Raw genomic sequence first — 22,279 nt, 5'->3', positions numbered from 1 at the left:
TCGCTTCAAAGATTTGGAAAATCGAACTTTCGCTTTCTGTTCCAACGCGGAAAGTATATTTTAGGGGTAAATTTCTTTATAAAGATAAAAGTAATATCTATTCATTCGTATATTACTTGGTAGTTAATAAAACTAATCTTAGTCTTCCAAAATAAAAGTCTTCTATTCCCATATCGAGATCTGATCGTATTTCCTTCCATTCATTTATGCATTTCTCGATAATTAACGATCGATATCTCTCCAAGAAGTCTTCTATTCTCGTCTCAAGATTCGATTATACTTCCTTCCATTCACGCTTAGATTCCTTGGTAACCGATAACAAAATTACTAACATCTCTCCAAATTACGATTTCACGATGACTAATATTCTCGTGTTTCGAGAAGATATTTATAGTAATTTTTTATCCTGTTTGCAGTGTACGAATGGTACAGCCTCTTTTATCGGTTTCTTCTAATCGTGTCGTCGCAAGAAATCCACCAGTTCCGTTTCGCGTGCCTCTGGATTCCTGCTACCCGTGAGCTCCGATCCTCTCGTCCCGATTCTTCGCTTCTCGACCGTTGTTGCCCCTCGTTACGGGGTTGCATCGACTTAATTGACCTTTGCTTTTGCTCGAATCCGTGAGATCTCGTTCAGATCTCGCCGGTCTGTGTACGGCAACCTGAAGGACTATCTGGAATGTGTACGTTCCTTATCCGAATATCGACGACCGACGATTTGAATCGCTGAGGATCTTAATCGACGCGGTGGGAATATATTCTTCAGAGAAGACGAGTGCTCGCAAGAAACATTTAAATAACCCCCTATTAATAAAATATTACGGACGACTCCGTTCGCGATCGAGTGCTCCTTTAGCACCTTTGATCGTCACCTTTGAAAAGAATTAAAAACGCTCGGGGCTAAAGATTTCACACCTTTGATTAAATCGGTGATTTACGCGGCATCCAAAGGGATGAGGGTTCTCCCTATTTATTCGCTGTTAGCATCCAGATCAAATCAAGAATCGATGATTCAAATGAAAAAGAATCGTAGAAATTCTTTTTTTAGCTGAAGCCTTCAAACTTGATTTTGCTTCGTACTTCTTGAAAAACATAATAACTGACGCGTTGCGTTCAATAATATTATATACGTATTGCATTTAAATCAAATTACAAATGAATGCTCCAAATGGGTAGCTTTGAATCTTTGAATAAAGCTCAAGGGTCTTAGTAAACGTCTTTAACGTCACATCAATTATGATCCACAGTATCAAACGCTTCACTGAAGTCGCTGTATCGAATATCGGTCAAAAATAGTTTGTCGGTAGCAGTGCACTCGGAAACGATTGTGTCTATTCGAATCCCGTATAAAGTATTTCAAGCATCGCGCTAATAATAAATCTCTGAAGAAACGTACAACTCGTAAAGAAGTGGGTATAATTTTCGCGAGCTAAATTCATGGAAACTGGCCTATTCATTTCCGGCTCGAAAGACTTTGTACCTCTTTCGGTTTACCGAGAAAAGTTTTGCATGCGCGCTGAAGTTTTCACTCGTAATTACTTGGCCATCTAAACTTGCCGGATAAGTAAGAAGACTTCCTCTCTTATACGTCCCACCTGGTTGCTCGAATTAGTGGGGGTTGGAGTTGCTCTTACTTATTAAATAAAACTTTTCGCGTTATAGCAGTGATCGAATGGTAACAAAGAAACTGAACGCAATCGTCCATTCCTTGCTGATAATTTCACATTTCTACGAGAAAAACACATTAAACTTAATAATATCCTTCTTCTTTCCTATTTTATCGTATTTAGCGAGGATTGAAGAATGACTAAAATTATGGTTGTTCGTTAATTGGAATTAGTCCGTAATCGTATTAATGGTTAATGGAAATGTACATTAAACAAGTATCCAGATAATAAAAAAAGTGTTTAGAAAAAAGAAATGAATTTATTCGTACCGTTTCATTTACACGGACATAATTCTCACGGAAAACAAACTGATCAACAAACTGATTCAAGCTTTGTAAATTTCGGAGAAAATGAATGTTCGACGAGGGGAAAAAAGTGATACAGCGTTTAGTATGATCAGAAGATATTGCATTTGCGCCTCGGCAAAAATATAAGAGTGATAATTAAATGACAAAGCGTGGAACGTAGACACTCGTACGAGAAGCAAGTCAAAATGGGGAATTAAAAAAACTTTCAATTGCTAGCATACGACCTGGAACCATTCCAGCCATTACACTCATAATTTATCAATTCTTATAAAGCTCGAGCAATCGTAAAGGAGAGGAAGCGAGTACTAAATAATTACACGGCGTCGTTGCGATCAGAAAACACGGTGAAAGTTCTGATTGCCGTGCTGAAAATCGCGTAACAACATCGAAGGGAAGAAAAAAGCAACGCGACTGGAAAGGAAGTGTAAATACTGTGAAGTGAAGCCAACGAAATGGTAAATACCCAGTCAGAGTTCAGGTCAGACTGAAATCTACGAAAGGAAGAACAGGAAGCTGTACGTACAGGATACTTATTGCAATTGCGTAGATTGTAATACATTTCTTAACACATTTGTAATACCTTTGCTTACACTCGTAACCAGTCGTTCTACTTCATTTTTAATTCATACAATTTAAAAGCGATGCCTAAATTGAAAACTGGATTTGAGCGCAAATAATTCTAATGGCGGCCATTTTGGAGCAGCATGCAAAATGTTACGAATTACAAATTTACTTTAAGAAACTTACTATTAATTCCATAACAATTTATCAATACTCGCATACATCACTGTAAAAATCTTTTTTAAGAAGAATAATTTAAAATATTCCGCTAGAAGATTTTGTACAGAAGAAACACTTCGATAGTACATAAAAAAAGTACACGTACAAATAACTCAAAATACAGGGTGTCCCAAAAATGTTGGAGTTCCTTGAAAGAGGAGGTGATTTGAAACAACTTTTTCCTTTGCAAAAATGTCGGATGGGGCTTCGTTAAGTAGATAGTAATAAAAAAAGAACCGACCAATCAGAGCGCGCGGATACCGTTGGAGCGGCCGCGGTAGCGAAGGCTACGCGCTGACCGGCCGCGTCAATATCCTTCGATGCACGTCGAGTCACTTGTTCGCGTACGAGAGCGGCTACCTAGCGCGTAGCCATCGCTATCGCGGCCGCTCCAACAGTATTCGCGCGCTCTGATTGGTCAGTGTTTTCCGTTAATATCTCCTCAACGAAGCCTCGTACAACAATTTCGCTAAGAAAAAAGTTGTTTCAAATCACCCCCTGAACCACCCTTTTCAAGGACCTCTAACATCTTTGGGACACCCTGTATAATCTCATAAATACATGTTTAGAAATGCCATATTAAATAATTTCCACTCCCGCAACAATTACGCGTAAAAATAAAAGAGACTCACCAAAACGAGGCTTCATATGTGAAGACGTAATCTATCCGGTCCCTCGGTTCACCATCCTCTCAAACTTCATAACTCGGTCACTTTATGTGGCGTCTAAAATTGCACATGAAAAGCACATTAACCTGCGATTCGATGTAGCGTTCGTAGAACCTTATAGCCACTACTGATTACGCACTTTATGTTTCACCCGTGAGTTCCCACTACGGATTAACTTTCGCGCGAGTCGACGAACTTTGTCCGAACTTCGATTGTTAACCTCTTAGGCACAGTTGATTCGGCGCGAGTCTGTTTATTTGTACGGCCGAGGTCAACGCGAATTACGTGTAAGGCACTATAGTCGTGCCTAAGAGGTTAACGTAGTCACTCGTGGACGCCACGTTGAATATAAAGTCGATAGACTCGTAACGTAAACAAAGAATGAAACTGTCAGTATCGAAATATCGACAAGAAGCAGCCACGCACCTTTCGCGTTTGAACCGAATCGAGGTATGTATTTGTTAAACGTTATTTTCCTGTCAAGCACGCGCGTAGAATAGGCGTGATACGTTAATTGATATGTCACTACCGAGCTAACCGCGTCTGTTATAGCCTGTGTTTCCCTGAACTTTTGAAATTCCACTCTAAATTTTGATTTGTCTGCGCAGTGAGCGGTGGGGAGCACCGAGGGATGTCGCGCACTGTTTGCACCACGTGTCCGTTCGGAAAGTTCGCGGGATAAGGGGTGAACAGGCCACGTTGGTGTTACAGTTACCTGCCGCATTGACCATCCGCAGATAGCGTTATCAAACATTCACAAGGTATACGTGTTACACATGCGACTGGAGGACTGTTACTCTTCCTTGTATAGATTTGCTACGTATACGATACATTAGCTTCGTTCCTTTAATAAGAATGTTATTTCTAACCTTTTTTTTTTTTTTAAATCACCGACGATCGCTGAACAATAATTGCAGAGAATACATATTGTCATGTGTATTATCTGTTTGTATAAATTATTGTACTTGACTGGTAGAATATATTTTGTGCAGCCAAGATTGATTTCCAGTTCTATGGCGCTCTTACACAATACTGTTTAATCTATTATAATACTAAATAAATCATATTTTCCACATAAATCTTTACATAGTATAAAATAAAATCCCTGGCAGGCATCCGTCTGTTTCACTCTTTTATAGAGCATTTCTCGAGAAGCATATATCTATCTTTAAAGACAGCCCTCAATGCCGTATTTTCAGCCATGTAGTTGTACCCGTGTTGACGTTAAGAAAAAAGACGACGAATATCGTTTATAAGGAGAAGCGGGGACAAGTCGAAGCCAGGACAGATCGCTAGTGAAAAATAAATTGATTGTTGTATTCATTTATACGAAAAAGACTTTCTTAATTTACTCTTAATTTAATTAAATAAAAGGGCATTCAAATTTCCCGCGGGAAATTGGACTGCCATCTAGCGGTGAACATACCGAATTATTTTTCGGAGTTTGATCCGCGCCTTTCTCGGGAAAACGCTCAAGTTTGTCCTCAATAGTTCCTTTTTTCACCGCTAGATGACACTTTTAGATGGTAATTACCGACATGATGGTAATGTACCGATAGTTGTCGGTAAAAAAAAACAGTATAAATGGCGCCATCTAGCAGTGAAAAAGAGAACTATTGAGGTCAAACTTGAGCGTTTTCCCGATAGAGGCGCTGACTAAACTCCGAAAATTAGTTCGGCTTATTCGCCGCTAGATGGCTATTCATTTGAGTAAAAATAGCGGAAACTCACAAGAGAAACTGCGATAGTTTAAAAGTTTATAAAAGAGGGCTAGTCTATTATAAAAGGAAACCGACCAGGACTAATTTTAGCGAAGCAAATGACGAAAAAAACGGCAAAAAAAATGTTGGTAGAAAATTCAAAATTGCTCCCAGGAGAAGTTGGGACAAGTCGTTAAAAAATGATATAATGAAATTCTGTGTTGCCGCTTTTAAACTTACCGCTGTTTTCAATGTCACATTCCGCACATTGGTTCATTTATGCGACCAGGTGTTGCAGCACCTTCGCCTAGAAATCGGTTAATCAACAAATATCATTGAAGGTCTTCGTTACGCACAAAGTTTACTTTTGCATTATCCAACATTGATTTATTTTAATATTGTTCCTATTTTACTGTAAGGACAATGTCTTATCAATTATATCGAAACACGACATTAGGTAATACATTACAGGAAAGTCTTGATGAACTAATTCAGGTATGCTTATATAAATTTGTTCAGTAATCGAGGTTAGAATTTTCGTAGAATATTGAATGCAATTACTATCGAAGTAATATGAAAATTCTGATCAAAATTTATTTTCTATATAGAATGAATGTTTACCACAAATTAAATACATAATCTATAAATTTTCTTTAAAATTATATAATAATACAATGTTTATAGTATGGACAAATCACACCACAATTAGCAATTAAAGTACTATTGCAATTTGATAAAGCAATAAATCAGGCACTTGCAACCAGAGTTAAATCTAGACTTTCATTTAAGGTATATGTCCGTGAATATATGCATTTAATAATATTTATATCAATCGAATTGTATAAATGTTATAATTGTCATTTATATAAAATTCATAGGCTGGCAAATTAAATACTTATAGATTTTGTGACAATGTTTGGACATTTATGCTAAATGATGTTGAATTTCGTGAAGTCCAAGAAGTTGCAATAGTGGATAAAGTTAAAATTGTAGCATGCGATGGAAAAAGTAAGTATACTACCATATTTTCTAATTATTAGTAATATGTTAAAATTAATTAGAAAACAATATTAATAACATTCATATTATTACAGCATTGGATGCAGATGCAGCAACAAAGCGATAACACTGCTACCTTGCATGAGCAATTATACTTATCGTATCCCACAGATAAGGAAGTACTAATTACAAAGAAACTTCAACATATATAGTAATATAAGCGAAACACATTATACGTTCAGCTATAGTGGTTAAATTATATACAGTAACTATAATCATGACACTATGTTGAAAGTAGGAACATAAAGATTACTTGCTTTTCTTTCTTACCAGAACCTAGTGTTAGTTTTATTTTTATATTGTATTTGGAAGTGAATAGACTTTATACATCATATGTCTACTACAACTTATCTTCGAGAAATACAAAAATATGTTGTATAATATAATCTTCCTATGTGGTCCAACATGTTGTTCCAAAGATGTAAATAATTCTATAAACGAGACTGCAAGGTTTACTAAGATATCTAAATAAGTGATACTAAATGGCATTAAGGATATACATGAACGTTGTTCATTACAATGTACTTTGTACTACAAATATAAGTCTTGGATATTAACAACATTTTCTTACTACTTATAATAATTTATTCATAAGTAAATACAATAAGTTTATGGTCAGAAGTAACGTACCTATACTTGTTATCGTTAATATGATGGTTTGTCTGATATTTTTATTATGTGGTGTAAAATTTAATAAATAAAGTACAAGTATATTTATAATGTATTGCCCATCCAAAAAGAAACAAGGCACAATATTAATAACTGCTAGTCCTGCAGAAAATATTGTAATGTATTTGCAGAAAAGCACCAAAGCTTCTGGTAACTTTGAGTTTAAAAATGAATATTTCGGTATCCAATCAGATACATCGACTGTTCGATAAATGTCCGCAGGATGTCCAAAAAATAGAACATCTTTTCCTTCTCTTCTCTTTATTTGAACAATCTATATGAAGTATCTTGATAAATTAACCGTTATCCAGACAATAAATAAGTGTATCTTTTGGTTCACCTACCTTAGTGACATTATCAAGAGAAGGCTTCAAACAATGAGTATCATGAAATAAACATTCATGACTCGCGTAACAAAAATGTTGCGATTGATTAATCATAATTCTAGCTGGAAGGCAAGAGTGTGGTGGTAAATGGAGAGGAGCAGCTTGTGGCCCCTCAATATATTCAAAGCACAAACTTCCACTAACTTCACTATCTGAAGTACAACAATTCATGACACCATTAGTTTTTTGTCTGGCTGGAACTGATTCATCATATTCCTAAATGTATACATAAATATTACAAAAATATATTAATATAAAAATATGTAAGAAAAAAATAAAAAGTAAATAGGAACAAAATTATTACCTGAATGAATGACTGCTTAACACAATATCCAAGAGGAGGCTGATTTACTGTATTTAAGATACAATCATACCAATCTTCACTCTGCTTTATAGGACAGTCATTTATTTCGTATATTATATCATGTTCAAGAAGTCCTGATGGGCCTAATACAGGCGAATTCTATAAATGTAGATGTTTACAATAAAAGAAAATTAACAATAAAAACTTAGTTTTGTTATTAATATGCATCTTCCACTTACTGGTAAAATAGTTTTCACATAAATCCCATTACCAACTGAATAAAATGGTGTCCATAACCATGTAGAAAGCATAAGAACAGTTGCAGCAAATGTAGCCAGTACAATGTTGTGCCAAATTCCAGCACATGTAACTCGTAATTGGTTTTTTAATGGTAATGCAGTAAGTTGTTCACTGCTTATATGCACATAAGCGATAGGTATTGTGAATGCAATCAATACTCCTAAACCAAATAATTGAACATCTTCTCTTGCTGCAGCCAATGCATGTCCCAGTTCATGCATAATACTACAAACTGCTAATGTAATTACATAGTAACCAATTTCATTAAAGGGCACATCTATTCCAGGTAACTGTAAAATGAATGAACTTGTATACTATTACATTTTTTCTTTAAATTTCAAATAATAAAAACACTAAAAAATATATTAAACATGCAATTTATAATTTTTAAGGCTGTTTTATCACTTAAAGTTTTTTAATACTGAAATTACTTAATATATATTTTTATAAATGAAGTTCTATAAAAATAAGCACTTAAAAATTATATCGAAACAAATTTACCATGGTTTCTAACAAAGGTTCAGAATTACTGTTATCAAGAGATGGTCCATTAGTCCATATATTGAATGTCATCTTTAGAACTGCAATTGTTGCAATGGGCAGAAGAATAACGCAAACAATAACTCCTGCATTGAACCATGCAGTCCAAAACTTGGAACGATCCATTCCCCATTTTATTATTTTACGATTAAATGCTGTTGTAAACCACTTTATTCTTAATGCTTGTATTTCTAAACCAGTATTCTTTAAAAAGTAAAGATATGGATAATGTGAACATGTCTGAAACATACAAAATAATATTTTCTTTAGTATTATTTACAAAACATGAAATAAATGCAGTAAATTATTGTATTATTATACTATAATACGTCATGGTTGTAAGTTTATGTCAAAAACTGCGTTCATTTTTAGTAAATTATACCTTAAAAATTGTGTCAAAGAAGAACAACGAACAATGAATGAGACCTATCCCAATTAATACACTTAAAGCATCCATTCTCTGGAAATTTATTTCGATATTCTATGTGAAAACTTTTCATATTACATTAAATATCAATGTTCACTTCGTCTAATGTCACACAACTTGAATCGCATTACATGTTTCTTCAAGCACAGTTGTAAAAAACGTAAAACTATAAGTACAACCGGTAGATTTATCCTTGTCGTGTTAGGAGAAAATCACCAGGCCTATCCTTTCTCCTGTTCCATAGACAATTTGATTGGTGAAGGAAAAAGGGCAAATGAAGTTAGTGACTTTCTCCTAACAGTCTTCAAAATTAATTATCGAAGAGTGTAATCAAGCAATGACATTGCTGATTTTACAGTTATTACTAAATAACCAGACAAAATTAAGATCGAGATCTACCAAATAAAAATTACTGATGTCGGAAAACACTTGTTTAAACAAGTATTTTGCATTTGGTTTGTAAAAATATCTTTTAAAACAAGTGAAAATATAGATCTACATGTTCTTTTTATGGGTGACACTATAAAATTGACCACGAGTAAAATAATCGATATTATTTTATTGATTGATCGATATTAAAGTGTCATCGTTTATGAAAAATAAGGAAGACGAATGTAGCTGTAATAAAACTTTGTAAATTAAACAAACGCAACATAGTGATTTTTATGCGTAACGATATCAGACTTGATTTAAATCCATTTATAAATACGCATCAGAAGAATTGCGAATTTTACTTATTGGATCCAAGAGACCAGTAAAGCTTATAATATGGCTAACTATAGAAAAGCCGGAAAACCTTCACAAAATGCGAAGCCTAGTGAAGAAACACTGTTAGTATTTCAAAAAATGTGCAAAGATCAAAGAATCCTAGCTAATAATTTATCGGAAATAGAAGCTGAACTGAATGAACACAAGTATGAATTTTCTAACCTACATTAATCATTCGTTTTCTTTTTTTTTTTTTACATACAATAGAACTCTACAATAATTTTTATGTACAAATAAAACTGTACACTCGATAGTTTTTTCAATGGATACATTATTAGATTGGTTGAATTCTTGTACATAAATTTAAAATATTTGTACATTTAACATTTTAGCATTGCAATTGACACATTAAAACATGTAGACCCAAAAAGGAAATGCTATGAACTGGCAGGATCTGTTTTGTGTGAACGTACTGTAGAAAATGTAATGCCTGGATTAATAAAGAATAAAGAAGAGGTAAGATTTATTTTAAATTTTAGTTTATTAACCATAAGTAATGTGTTTTATGATTTGTAGCTAGTAATAGTTATAGATGATTTGACTGATCAGTTAAGGGAAACAGGAATTGAAATAAACGAATTTAAAAAGAAGCACAACATTAAAATCAGAGGACAACAGGATTTACAACAAGAAGGTGAAGATTCTATGAAAGGAAAACGAAGCACAGTCATTGTTTCCTAATTTATTTGCATTTAAACCACTCTTTAACATTTATTCATTTAACATTTTTACAAAACATTCTGTTAATTAAAGTAAGCCATAAAAGAGGAAATATTATTTAAAAAATATTTTTATTTGCTATAATTACATTTTTCATATAAAAATGGTAATTTGATATTTCATCTCTATGACCTACATTGTAGGTTCTAGAACTATACCAAAAATAATTTACACACCAGTCAATATCAGCACACATACTCCACAGTCTAAAACCATAATCTGCTGCTGAGAACATTATATCTGAATGTTTACAATAAATATATATTTATTTGATACATGACTATGTCCAGTATAGTACTTCATGCAAATACTAATTACAACATCATGTGGTCCCATCTTGTCATATTTGCTATCCTCTTGATTGGGAACGCATGAAAGACTTATTGTTTGTCACATTAAATTTAATTTGTAGTGTACCACTTTAAATGTCTTAAAAACATTATAGTGGAAACCCAATAATAGGAATTCCACTTGTTATACCTAATACAGCTCCTACTAAGTTCAATATTCTATTACCTAATTGAATACAACTTTGTGGCTTCTGAAAATAATACCAAAATTGAAATAATTGTATAATTATAAATTAATAGCAGCAAAACATTATAGGAACTTACAGAAATGTCAGTACAAAGGAATCGAATATTATATTTGTCTCTTAATTTTGTTGATTTATGGGAGGCCATTCCTATACTTTTTGTGATTCCTTGGCAATTTACCATACACACAGCACCACAATTGATATAATGTTTATCTATGAAACATATGTTTGTCTCTACCTTAAATATTAATTTAATTCTATATAGATAATTGTTACAATTACTATTATTGAACCTAAGTTTTATGCTTACTTCAGATAAGGACTGTACTCTCCAATCAAAGACAAAAATAATATAATCTATGCTCAAGTTAAACCGAATCTTGGTAATATCACTAACAGATTCGCACTTGTGCACTATAACCCTCCATTTTCTCTCTTTAGCACTTTCATGTAATGCTTCAGAAACCTTATGACATAATTCTGCCGGTCCCATAACCTATTTAAATGCCATTATCAGAGTTCCAAAGTTTTCATTTAATATTTCCAATGTAAACATAACCTTAAAAGGTTAGATTTATTCTACTTCAAATAAAACATTAAAAAGTTCATCGAACATTAAAATACTACATAATACAATAATAAAGGAAATACTTTTATTCATGTAACAATAATAATAAACAATACATCATAAAATTCAAGTATTTTAAACATACCAAAAGGGAAACTGAATAGTCACTTCGAGGTTTACTGAATTTAGTGAGAATTTCTGCCATAGCTCTTCTTCAAAAACATTTAATTTGGAGAAGTCTCATCGTCGGATTAAAATACACGAAAATGTTCACTTTCATCTCACAGATAAGAAATGACTATTTTGTATTGCTTGATATTTTCATTTTCTATAGTGCATCAAACAGGAGATGAATCGTCATTGATCATGTCAATGATCCATTGTCAAAAACAATTGGATATCACAGTCAATAAAGTCATAATAAATTTCTATGAGTTAGCAAATAGTATAGCCATTTGGCCAATTTGACAGTAAACGAATCTAACGAAATTGAACTTTTTTATTAAACATATGATCAGCACCATCGGTGGGGAAACGCCCAAGTTTGTAGTGAAATAGTTGGAATTGTTTATGCTAGGTAGAGCTACTAAGTCAATTTGGTACATTCTAAACTTCATAGCCTGTAGTGACTGTACATACATATGTGTGTGTACGCTACCATAGCCTATAGCGTAATAACTATATGAAGTTTATACCGGCTGGCATCAAACTTTTTACAGATCAGCAGCTACATTAAGAATTGTCTAATTGAATGTATCGTTTATATGTCAATAATTTTTTAACTCTCGGCTGTGTTTTGTAAGGAACTAGGAAGATGTTTAAAAAGTACGTGCGTCATGTCTGTTAAGAGAGTCTAACCTTCATTTGGTAATAAATTTAAGTTTTATTATTTGATATTTGCTTAGATTCGACGAGAAAGACAGTGTTTCCGGCGTACAACAATTGAAATCATCGGTACAAAAAGGAATACGGTCAAAGCTCCTAGAACTTTATCCACATTTGGAAAGTCACGTGGATGTTATAATACCGAAAAAGGATTCCTTTCGAATTGTAAAGTGGTGAGCCTTTTTTTTTTTAAATGAACGTATCTGAGATTTCTTAAGAAATGAATTTATTTGTGTTTACTTTTATCCGTCAGTCATGATCACATAGAGATAATAGTAAACGCCGCCGGAGATCTTTTATTTTTTCGCCAACGTGAAGGACCTTGGATGCCTACTTTAAGATTATTACATAAATGTAAGTGACAGCTTTCCATGAAACTTCGATAAAAAATAAATTATAAAATTAGTATTTGCATTTCATGATGTATTAGTCATTGATATATATTTAAATATTCTAGACCCATTTTTTTTACCAATGCAACAAGTTGATAAAGGTGCTATCCGGTTCGTTCTTAGCGGAGCAAACATTATGTGTCCTGGTCTAACGTCGAAAGGTGCAAAGATGACACCTGTACAAAAGGGAACAGTCGTTGTATCCTTTGTTAAAATAATTTCAATTGTGTATGTTTAATGATTTCGATATTTTAAAAACTATTAAATTCATAACTTATAATGTAGGCTGTTATGGCAGAGGGCAAGCAACATGCTTTGGCTGTTGGTACTACTACATTGTCGACGGAAGACATGTAAGTAAATAAGATGCATGAAATTAAGTACACATATATATGAAGTATGTAAAAAGCACATGATGCATTAAAATAATGTAATTTACAGAGCTAAGGTGAACAAAGGAGTGGGCATAGAAAATTGTCATTACTTGAATGATGGACTTTGGCAAATGAAACCTGTGAAGTAAAAGACTGATATACATCATCCAAGATTTAACCGTGTACGAACATCTTGTTGTACAAATGCATTCTCTGGCATTTTTAAAAACTATATGTCACGTTGTGAAGTGATGGTTCCAATCACAGTATCTCAAAATAAAAGATTAATAATGCATTTTTATTGTACAAACTGAATGAATGTATCAATTTTATTATAACTGTTTAAATGCATCCATATTATTCAAATGTAGTTCTACAGTTTACATAAAATCAAAGGAATACTATAAATAGATGTATGTAATTATAAAAAAAGTAATTAACCAGATCCTGATTTAATATCTACTTGTCCTTCTTGATTCTCTGAAGAAACCGAACGTTCGTTTTCGCAATGCCCCGATGCCGGAGAATAAGATGAATTATTTGCATCAGATGTTGGTACAGAAACAGTGTTTGAACCAGGTACACTATTATTAGGAGAATTATTTTCTCCGATGGCGTGAGGAGATTGTGGGTGATAATGAGGACTGTGCGGACTATGAGGACCATGAGCATGAGGACGACCCATGGTGTGCGGTGAATACTGCGAATATGGTTGATGGTAGTATGGGTGTGCATATTGAGGATACGGTTGATGATATGGTTGCTGCTGAGAGTAAGTATAAGATGGATGTGGAGGTCTTGGAGCTAATGGAACATTTTGAGCTTGTTGAGTTGGTCCTGGTTGATATTGTTGACTATAGCCTTGATTTGGCGGAATCATCTGGGATGTATGTGGATTAGAAACTGGCCCTTGTGATGGAAGCACCTGTGTTCCCTGAGTTCCTTGTGTTCCTTGATGAGGTGGCATTGAGTGATTACCCAACATTCCTTGCTGATGAGTATGTTGTATAGGAGGAGCTGGCGAAGTAACAGGAGGCATAGGTGGTGCGTTTGTAGTTGCATTTGCTGGTGTACTCGTATTTATATTCACAGCAGGAGCTGATGTTGTAGTAATCGGTTGCGGTGGTTGCAAAGAAGGAGGTTGTTGAGTTGATTGTTGCGAATGCTGTTGATGTTGAGATGTGGGTGGTTGATGTTGAGTTGGTGGTTGCTGCTGCTGCTGCTGCTGTTGTGGCTGTTGCTGCTGCTGTTGTGGCTGTTGCTGCTGCTGTTGTGGCTGTTGCTGCTGCTGTTGTGGCTGTTGCTGCTGCTGTTGTGGCTGTTGCTGCTGCTGCTGCTGTTGTTGTTGTTGCTGCTGCTGCTGTTGTTGTTGTTGCTGCTGTTGTTGTTGTTGTTGTATCGGACTAACAGCTCCACAATAAACTCCAGAATTAGAAGCATGTTGATTAGAATTTCCTTGAACCGACGAAGGTTCAGGTTTATTTTCAGTGTATGGTGGAGAACACGTTTCCTTTTTTATTTCAATGTTAGGTTTTTCAGACACGTTTGGTTTCTTTTCTATTGCATCGTTTTCAGGAACCTATAAAAAGCGGTAAGAAATAATCGGTACGATTAGAATTTCCTAATACTACTTACATCGGACGGAGTTTCGTCATTAACGGAAGCAGGAGTTGGCGTAGGTGTAGAATTTGGAGTTGATTCATTTGATGCAGGTCCATCCGAACGATTTTCTTCCGTGCCTTTCAATCTATCTCGTCTAAGCGCTTCATATTGTCGTTCAACCATTTTATTAAATGTGTCTTCATCTACCGCAGGTTTACAGTGCTAAAAAAATTTCTTGTATTATATTTCAATATCTATTTTAATAAAAATATAAAAATTTACTTTTTTCAATTCTTCTTGAAATATTTCGCTTGTTTCAATAAATTTTCGTTTCTTTGCTTCAAATTTTTCTTCTATTTGTTGGAGTTCTGCTTCAAGTTTTTTCTGTAAGCATTTAAAAATTCAAGATAATAATTATATTAATCGCATCATACTGTTGAACTAAAAGTTAATTTGTTTTAATTCATTTAACTACCTGGTGCATTGTCAAAGATTGGACTTGGCGACGTAATACTTGCATTCGTTGCGTAGTAACAACAGAGCGAACATCAGGAACTACAGTGTCACTAAAGATTTCATTAATAAGACGATGGTTTCGAGTATACCGAGAGTATGCAACATGTTTCACAGAATATCCATCGTCTTGATCTGTAAAATAAGAAATGCTTATTATTTAGTACTACATACCTAACTTTTGTATGCATACCATCGTCATCTTCTGCAGGTAAAATATCTATCCTTCTATCTTGAGCTGCTTGTCCTTTAGTGCTGCTTGATGAACGTTCATGACTCTCTCGATCATCGCTACTTTGTTGTGCCGCGCATAAAGCTGTGTTAATATAGGTAAAGATAAAATAGTGTTAAATTCAACATATAAGCACGTGTACTGACGTATGCATGCCAACTTTATTGATGTACAATATTTACCAGACTTTCCTTTATTTTTAGCTGCAATATAAGCTAAGTATGCGGGTGAATTGTGATAAGTTTTTAAACTTTTTTCGTATTCAATCTGTTTGATACATGTACAGGATTAGTATTTATTTATTCATATAATATTATATAGAAATGATATTGATATATACCTTTTCTGCCTCATACTCTTCGATAAACTCTGTCTTGTCTTCTTCTGGTAAATCTCTCCACATCTGACCAATAATTTTTCCTATCTCCCATAGTTTTAACTCAGGATTCTGAGCTTTTACTTGATCCCATACTTTTCTACTATATCTCATATAAGGCATAAGTGGTTTTTCTGGTGGCTTAGGTGGTTTGGGCATACGAGAATCAGCCTGATTGATTAACATAAAAGTATTAATAGATTTATGAAATCGATATTTTAATTTTATTGTTGATGTATGACATATATTCATGACTTAAAAAAAAAGAATACGCACATTGGTATTTTTCCCAACTTTTTGTGGCGTAAATCCTGGGTGACTATGTGGTGTTTGTATAAATGGACTTTGTGCATCTTTCTACAGATTATTGTTAGAATTAAATTTACATATTGGAAATAACCTTATTTTCTTTAGATTAAGAATTACTTACACTATTAGTTGAGCTACTACTGCTACCACCTGAAGCTCTAAGACGTTCTGAAATGTAATTATTTTTTTGTAAATATTTCTTAATAAAAAAATGTATATTAAGTAAAAAAGGATTAAAAATTGGCAACACTAACGATTAGATGCAACGATGTTTGATGTAGCGATCGCTACTTGCTTATAATTTGGAGGTAAAGCCATTTCGTATGAAAGAGTGAGAAAGTTCTATCTTCTTTGTTCAGAAATAACACAGTTAATAATACGTAATTGTTATTCGTTGTTACTGTAAAAGAATATCGTTTATGATAGAAAATAAATGAATGTAGTCAACTTTATGCTTCGATAAACTAAATCCCGCTACTGTGCATATGGCCGTACGCGAATGATGCTTTCTCAAGCAATTAGGATTACACATTAAATAATCTTATTTTCTCCCCAGTTCTAATTTAAAACTGTATTTTTAAAATCACTGTAACACTATTTTGTTTTTTAATTAAATGTATAACACTATTGTTAAATAAACAGCATTTTTAATCATTTTTATAATTCACTCCGGCGTTGTCACTTTATTGTGATGCATGTCATCGCCAACCTTCAAAAATGAATAACTATAAGTTACCACAAGTTACTATAAGGAAAATTTCTCTAGTCGCTTCCACGGTGCATTGGAAAAGTAATTTAAAATCAGTGTGTATATCATGTAAAATATTTAATTACAAATTCTTACATATCATGTATATGTATTTAACTATTTATTCATGTACAAGCATATGAAATATTTAACAATTACAATTTCTTAATTTTATCCTAATTTAGCCATCGACGAATAGCAACGGGTATCTATAATGTGGAAATATAGATGTTTTTCCTATTAATTTTTGAAAATATCAACGGGTGCATACAGGTGCATTCTGATGAATGCAAAAAATTGTCAAAAAAATAGTTTTTCTATGGTCGTCCGCTAGCACCACAGGTGACACGGCTTAGAACTAAATTCAATAGTGGGGGTCAGGAACAAGATAGAGGGAAATTCAATTTAATTTGAACTACTTTTCGTCCTGTATTGAGATAAATAGTTAAGATGAGATTTGCAAAGAAAAAAATATCACTTCAGTTTGAAACGAGTTCTGCTCAGAAAGATATTCAAACCTGAAGAATCACTCGTTCATTTGTTTTTTTTAAAGAATTTCAATTCATAGGATTGTGGGATTTTTAATTACGAAGTGGAATGCATTGGTTCTTAATTCAAATATATTGGTTTCGAATTTATTCAGTAAACGAATGGTGTAAATAGAACCGCAACCATAAGTAACAATGATAATGTATAGTTAATAGTACATGATTCTCTGTGTATTTATTACACGTTTGTATAGTGATTAACGTCCTCATTTGTAATATATTTTTTTTTATGTTCACAGTATTAATATAAGGTTGTTGATTTTTTTTCCATTTTTTTTTTTTTTGTTAGTTTATAATTAGTACAGTACAATGTAATGTGTAACGATACACCGTTATACCTTTCACAAGCATAAGCTCGAACGTACCTTATCTTAAGGGATATGTTACTATCGCTAAAATCAATAATTAAATCTAGACAAACTTTCCATGTAGTTATTCCATTCAATAAATCTAGACTTTTAAATAGACATGTAACATCGAGATCATAAAACTGAGGAATAAAAGTACACGCACGGTGAATCGAACTATTCAATGATATAGAGATAATTCACCCTTACAGTTGTTTTAGAAAAAAGTAGTTATTAGACTGAATCGATTAAAACTGCTATCAGAAATACTTTTATACTTTAGACTTCTTTACAGATGAATGCTACGAATTTTGTTCATTCATTATTAATAAAATTAAAAATTGTAGAGTTGTTCGTCATATCTTCGAAAAATTAAAGTATTTTTTTTTCTTGTTTGGAATTGAATAATTATTCACGGTAGAAATATTTTGCATTCGAAAGTGTTTGTAAGTTGTCTTTATTTTTTTTTTTTTTTTTTTTTTTTAAGTATATTCTTATCAGTATTTCATGTAGTTGTTTCAAACGACTCAGTCGGCGTGGTAATGTAATCTATAATCGCTTTAACAATTCCCTTAAGTCCGTCAAGTACACACAGCAGTTTCTGTGAACTGTGAGTACTTATCCGATCGTTTGAATTCCCTCGATTTGATTACATTGACAACTTGATGGTACGCACGAGCATAATTCGAAATGTAATAGAAAGGGCTTGGCAAGGATTGTTCTTCAAAAAGTTTCACCTTAATCAATAAGATACAAAGATTAATGCATATACAGGGTGAGGTGAATGTGCCCTTATTATATCACAGAGAGGCGTAACAAAAATATAAAACAATTTAAACTTTATAGTACTTTTGTATGAATCGTACACTCATGCAATGGTTACGCGCTGCGATTCGTCCCACAATGTTTATCGCGATTACAAATTATAAGGCGTCGTAACTCTAAAGGAGAGAATTTCGCAATTAAAAGAAGTTTTTCTACAACGTCATACTTCGTTTTAATTCATTTATAAATAAACCTCGGAAGATACGATGATTATTAAGTAAAATCGACAGGTGAAATCGTCGCCTCACTTTTACAGACATGTACAGTTGAACGTTAACGCAAATATTTCGCGCACAATGGCGAAAGGAACACCGTAACGCGATAACATTTAAAAATAATTCTTGCAGCGATCGTTTCGGAAATTTCGCAATTAAGCAACGAGATCAATAAAGCGTACGAATTGAGAACGAATTGTAACCGATCGAACTCCCTCATGTACAGATACACCCTCTCTTTCTTTCTCTCTGTACCATTATTACTACACAATCACGGAGTCATCAACTCCGTTTGTGGTACGAATCGCTTAGCATTATTATTGTCATCATCATTCTGTTTTCCCTTTTTTTTTTTCCTACCCTCTTTCTTGCTATCATTCGCACTATCCTTCTCTCGCCACTCTGTCCATTTCATTTCTGTCACACTGACCCATTTTCTCTCGCTTCCATCCGCATATACACACACGGGCTTACACCCACCCACCCACACACAGACACACGCACATTCTTCGATTCTCTCCCTCTCCCTCCTTTCTCTCCCCTATATATAGCTAGCCTTTGAGAAAACTAAATTCTGGTAAACGAGAAGCAAGCTATCGAACGTCATCAATATCGTTCTCTCCCTGTCTTCGTTCTGCGTCATATTTAATATATTTCAGTTTAACAGTAAACTTAGCATGTATCGTAACATATACGCACGACGGGCACGGCCATGTACACGCGCGCACACGCATTCTTTTTTTTCGTCCGCGTTTGTTCGCGGCCCGCGCCCGTCACGTAGGTATTAAGAATAAAAGATTAGTTTTGTGCTGATGTACAACAGTGTTAAATGATAATTCGACTTACGCGTATACAGATTATACATACGTACTACGGTACGGTTTCGTGAGTACAAAGTGGAGCGCGAGTGCGTCTCGATTAATCGCGTTTCGTCGTTGCGATTTGAAAATTCCGGTGCCCGGGGTAGCAATATTTTTTTGGGAAGAGAAGAAGAGTCGATCGAGGTGGGGTGTTGTAGTTCAAATTTTCGAATTCATTTTGTTGGCATTCGTGGCTCGCGATTTATCTCAAGTTTCAGGTATTGCGGTATAATTACGGTAAAATTAAAATTGTGTCAGGTGAAGTCACACATTTTAACACGTTTACTGCCACGCTAAAATTTCTACCGCGATTGAATTTCATTTACTAACTATCGGGGACTACATAATCAAACGTTTATCGTGGTATTTATTGTTGCAACTTCGCCGAAATTCAAATATTTCATACGTATTCATTTTCTGTGGCGTTTAACTTTCGAAATTAATTTTTTTTTAGTTCTTCAGTAAAATCCATTGTCACCCATATACGGCTGACATAGCGTACATGAACGTGTTAAATAATCATAAAGGTACTTGCAATTCCATTTTATTATTTCTTAGGGTAGTATCTAGATCTGCTACTGTAAGAGGGTGCTCTACTCTAGCATTTTATAAAAATCGTCTTTTGCAGTTTCTTATAGCTTAGGGTACTCGAGTTATTCCCTTAATAAATTTGATTAAAATTTTCAAAAAATTAAGTATTCCAGGGAGGAAGAAAGAAAACGCCCAAATTTTGCTTACGACGACTTACTACACTATAACGCACTCGATATTGTGATACCTCCATGGAAAGTCTCTTCTTCTCTTTGACTCTAATTTTGATTACATTCATTGAAGTAAACCCGTCGTTCGTCTTTTATTCAAATTTTCTGATCTAAATCAGAGTTGATCTGCCGTACGAAAACCGATTGATCGCGTTCGTCCTCACGGATCACTTTGTACGAAACGATGCAGAGATACATATCGTCCACGATGGATAATTTACAAATATACGTATGGAGTTAATGAGAATTCAGCGATATTAGTCCCATAGTAAGTTGGCGATAGAAAAAACCTGAATAAGTTCATAAGTATGGATTGAAATAGTCGATTAGTCGGCATTTATGACAAAAGATGTATAGTATAGAGTGTAAAATTTTCTCGTAATGATATCTATAATGTATAGATGCATATATACACGTGTATATGTATGCGCGCGTGTGTGTATGTGTGTGTTGTACGTGTACGTTTGCGTGTATACGAAGGATTAATTTGTTAAGATTTATCGTGTACGAAGAGGTACAAAATTTACAGGTATAGAATAGGCTATGAGGTCCGAAAGGCTATCTAATTCGTTCGATTTGCTCTGACGATCCCGTTGGTGTGCTAACTAACGCGAGGTTTGCCATTTCAGACGGAACTACCAATTCATCGATATCAGAATAATTCAGTTCTCCGATAAAACTGAAATCATCTAATTGCCATTAACCCAGAAAACGCTGAATCTCTATGACTGTTTCATTTTTCAATATTTTAGCACAGATAGTTTTGATTCTTCCAGAAGGACATCAGCCTACCTAATATGAAAACGGAATAATATATTTAAAAATCTTTTTACGTACTTCTAAATCCATCTGCGAAAATGTCAGCCATGACTGGGTTAAATAATATTTAGAATCTAGTATCATTTACACGAGAACTTAGGTATCTTCGTAAATTCTTGCAGAATATTCAAGTTATAATTTAAATATGAGAAATAATTTCGAAATGGTTCCGACCGAATGACACTGTACATTCGATCACGAATACCATTATTCTTATTGGTAACGTTATCGTAACCTCGAACGCCCAATGGAATCGTGCTCGAGCAAAATTTAGGATCAAGTCGACGCATGAATTTCATCGTTAAACTCTACCTCTCAATACAAACAATCGACAGTCGTTTTGCATCGACCCTGCATTGTTTAAAGATTGTATAATTCGGCCGAGCGTCAAGTGAAGTCATGAAGGGAAGTGGAAGAACAGGAGATGGGCGAAATTTTATTCGAACAATACAGATCATTTTGCACGTGAGAAATTAATTTTTTGCAATGTTAACCGATCGAAAAATAAATGGAATTTTCATAGTACAAGTAATGGATGTAACATTCTTTTGTTTTAAAATAAAAATTTCGCCCGTCTCTGAAGGGGATGGAAAACGATAGGAGGAAGGAGTCGTGACGACGGGGAGGAAGAAGAGGAAACGTTGAAAGTGAAAGAATGATCGGTAACCATTAGGAGAGAAAAGAACGCAATCGATGATCGAGATCGATCGTCCACGTTTCGAAGAGAATGCTCTGCGCGTCGAGTACGTCGTTAATAAACTCTGTACAAACATTAACAGTCCATTGAGAACAACAACGTTTACAATTTTCGATGAAACCCTGAATTAGAGGTTCTATCGTTCATAAATACTTCGACCTCGCAATGAATCCTTTAATTTTCTTGTCCTTTTAAATTTTCTCCTTTCTTCTTACGCAATGTGTATCGTGATTGGCGAAACAACGAGCGAGATTCAACTTGATATGCCAGTAATAAAAGAAAGAATATCGCTTAACAAGCAAAAGCGAGAAACTTGACGGTTAATCGCGGAAACAATTATAGTTGAATCGTTAAAGAAATTCTTCTCGTCGTGAAAA

General features: G+C 34.1%; 6 protein-coding genes across 7 annotated transcripts; 3 read left to right on the top strand and 3 right to left on the bottom strand.

Annotated features, from left to right (window-relative positions):
• The first annotated feature begins 5,420 nt into the window (after positions 1-5,420).
• LOC128887586 (transcription initiation factor IIA subunit 2) lies at positions 5,421-6,741 on the top strand. The gene is made up of 4 exons (XM_054143633.1): positions 5,421-5,615; positions 5,805-5,909; positions 5,999-6,128; positions 6,215-6,741. Exons 1-4 carry the CDS (start codon positions 5,544-5,546, stop codon positions 6,244-6,246), a joined length of 339 nt encoding a protein of 112 aa, XP_053999608.1. The 5' UTR covers positions 5,421-5,543; the 3' UTR covers positions 6,247-6,741.
• LOC128887579 (membrane-bound transcription factor site-2 protease) lies at positions 6,742-9,870 on the bottom strand. Of its 2 annotated transcripts, none has more exons than XM_054143618.1 (6): positions 9,740-9,870; positions 8,340-8,618; positions 7,778-8,128; positions 7,539-7,697; positions 7,193-7,450; positions 6,742-7,122 (listed from the first exon to the last, which is right to left on the bottom strand). In XM_054143618.1, the coding sequence occupies exons 1-6, from the start codon at positions 9,746-9,748 to the stop codon at positions 6,754-6,756; spliced, it is 1,425 nt and encodes a 474-aa protein (XP_053999593.1). In that variant the 5' UTR covers positions 9,749-9,870; the 3' UTR covers positions 6,742-6,753. The 2 variants fall into 2 exon arrangements, with proteins under 2 accessions (XP_053999593.1, XP_053999592.1); XM_054143617.1 differs by lacking the exon at positions 9,740-9,870 and adding an exon at positions 8,761-9,039.
• Positions 9,307-10,568, top strand: LOC128887585 (prefoldin subunit 2-like). The gene is made up of 3 exons (XM_054143632.1): positions 9,307-9,719; positions 9,906-10,029; positions 10,090-10,568. Exons 1-3 carry the CDS (start codon positions 9,574-9,576, stop codon positions 10,252-10,254), a joined length of 435 nt encoding a protein of 144 aa, XP_053999607.1. The 5' UTR covers positions 9,307-9,573; the 3' UTR covers positions 10,255-10,568.
• Positions 10,569-10,692: 124 nt separating this feature from the next.
• LOC128887584 (uncharacterized) lies at positions 10,693-11,890 on the bottom strand. Its single transcript, XM_054143631.1, has 4 exons — positions 11,545-11,890; positions 11,142-11,327; positions 10,908-11,069; positions 10,693-10,834 (listed from the first exon to the last, which is right to left on the bottom strand). Exons 1-4 carry the CDS (start codon positions 11,602-11,604, stop codon positions 10,733-10,735), a joined length of 510 nt encoding a protein of 169 aa, XP_053999606.1. The 5' UTR covers positions 11,605-11,890; the 3' UTR covers positions 10,693-10,732.
• A 172-nt stretch (positions 11,891-12,062) lies between these two features.
• LOC128887582 (malignant T-cell-amplified sequence 1 homolog) lies at positions 12,063-13,420 on the top strand. Its single transcript, XM_054143626.1, has 6 exons — positions 12,063-12,224; positions 12,305-12,457; positions 12,538-12,638; positions 12,742-12,875; positions 12,962-13,029; positions 13,118-13,420. The coding sequence occupies exons 1-6, from the start codon at positions 12,214-12,216 to the stop codon at positions 13,197-13,199; spliced, it is 549 nt and encodes a 182-aa protein (XP_053999601.1). The 5' UTR covers positions 12,063-12,213; the 3' UTR covers positions 13,200-13,420.
• LOC128887578 (putative uncharacterized protein DDB_G0291608) lies at positions 13,328-16,780 on the bottom strand. The gene is made up of 10 exons (XM_054143616.1): positions 16,337-16,780; positions 16,204-16,250; positions 16,050-16,130; positions 15,738-15,944; positions 15,580-15,664; positions 15,359-15,481; positions 15,128-15,300; positions 14,935-15,036; positions 14,686-14,874; positions 13,328-14,629 (listed from the first exon to the last, which is right to left on the bottom strand). Exons 1-10 carry the CDS (start codon positions 16,398-16,400, stop codon positions 13,487-13,489), a joined length of 2,214 nt encoding a protein of 737 aa, XP_053999591.1. The 5' UTR covers positions 16,401-16,780; the 3' UTR covers positions 13,328-13,486.
• Positions 16,781-22,279: the final 5,499 nt, after the last annotated feature.

The sequence above is a fragment of the Hylaeus anthracinus genome, unplaced genomic scaffold (genome assembly GCF_026225885.1).
Source record: "Hylaeus anthracinus isolate JK02 unplaced genomic scaffold, UHH_iyHylAnth1.0_haploid 11989, whole genome shotgun sequence".
Lineage (NCBI taxonomy): Eukaryota > Metazoa > Arthropoda > Insecta > Hymenoptera > Colletidae > Hylaeus > Hylaeus anthracinus.
The sequence above is the reverse complement of the archived record's forward strand: the minus strand, read 5'-3'. Positions and strand labels throughout refer to the sequence as shown.

Coding starts and splice junctions, on each gene's coding strand:
- LOC128887585 (XM_054143632.1), top strand. CDS start 9,574: ATGGCTAACTATAGAAAAGCCGGAAAACCTTCACAAAATGCGAAGCCT. Junction 9,720..9,905: donor GCTGAACTGAATGAACACAA/GTATGAATTTTC, acceptor TTAACATTTTAG/CATTGCAATTGACACATTAA. Junction 10,030..10,089: donor TAATAAAGAATAAAGAAGAG/GTAAGATTTATT, acceptor TATGATTTGTAG/CTAGTAATAGTTATAGATGA.
- LOC128887582 (XM_054143626.1), top strand. Junction 12,639..12,741: donor TTTAAGATTATTACATAAAT/GTAAGTGACAGC, acceptor TAAATATTCTAG/ACCCATTTTTTTTACCAATG. Junction 12,876..12,961: donor TACAAAAGGGAACAGTCGTT/GTATCCTTTGTT, acceptor CTTATAATGTAG/GCTGTTATGGCAGAGGGCAA.
- LOC128887578 (XM_054143616.1), bottom strand. CDS start 16,400: ATGGCTTTACCTCCAAATTATAAGCAAGTAGCGATCGCTACATCAAAC. Junction 15,945..16,049: donor AAGTTGGGAAAAATACCAAT/GTGCGTATTCTT, acceptor TTAATCAATCAG/GCTGATTCTCGTATGCCCAA. Junction 15,665..15,737: donor AAGAGTATGAGGCAGAAAAG/GTATATATCAAT, acceptor TGTATCAAACAG/ATTGAATACGAAAAAAGTTT.
- LOC128887584 (XM_054143631.1), bottom strand. CDS start 11,604: ATGGCAGAAATTCTCACTAAATTCAGTAAACCTCGAAGTGACTATTCA. Junction 11,070..11,141: donor GAGTACAGTCCTTATCTGAA/GTAAGCATAAAA, acceptor TTAATATTTAAG/GTAGAGACAAACATATGTTT. Junction 10,835..10,907: donor TCCTTTGTACTGACATTTCT/GTAAGTTCCTAT, acceptor TATTATTTTCAG/AAGCCACAAAGTTGTATTCA.
- LOC128887579 (XM_054143617.1), bottom strand. CDS start 8,835: ATGGATGCTTTAAGTGTATTAATTGGGATAGGTCTCATTCATTGTTCG. Junction 8,619..8,760: donor TCTTTGACACAATTTTTAAG/GTATAATTTACT, acceptor TGTATGTTTCAG/ACATGTTCACATTATCCATA. Junction 7,451..7,538: donor TTAAGCAGTCATTCATTCAG/GTAATAATTTTG, acceptor GTATACATTTAG/GAATATGATGAATCAGTTCC.
- LOC128887586 (XM_054143633.1), top strand. CDS start 5,544: ATGTCTTATCAATTATATCGAAACACGACATTAGGTAATACATTACAG. Junction 5,616..5,804: donor GTCTTGATGAACTAATTCAG/GTATGCTTATAT, acceptor CAATGTTTATAG/TATGGACAAATCACACCACA. Junction 5,910..5,998: donor AATCTAGACTTTCATTTAAG/GTATATGTCCGT, acceptor TAAAATTCATAG/GCTGGCAAATTAAATACTTA.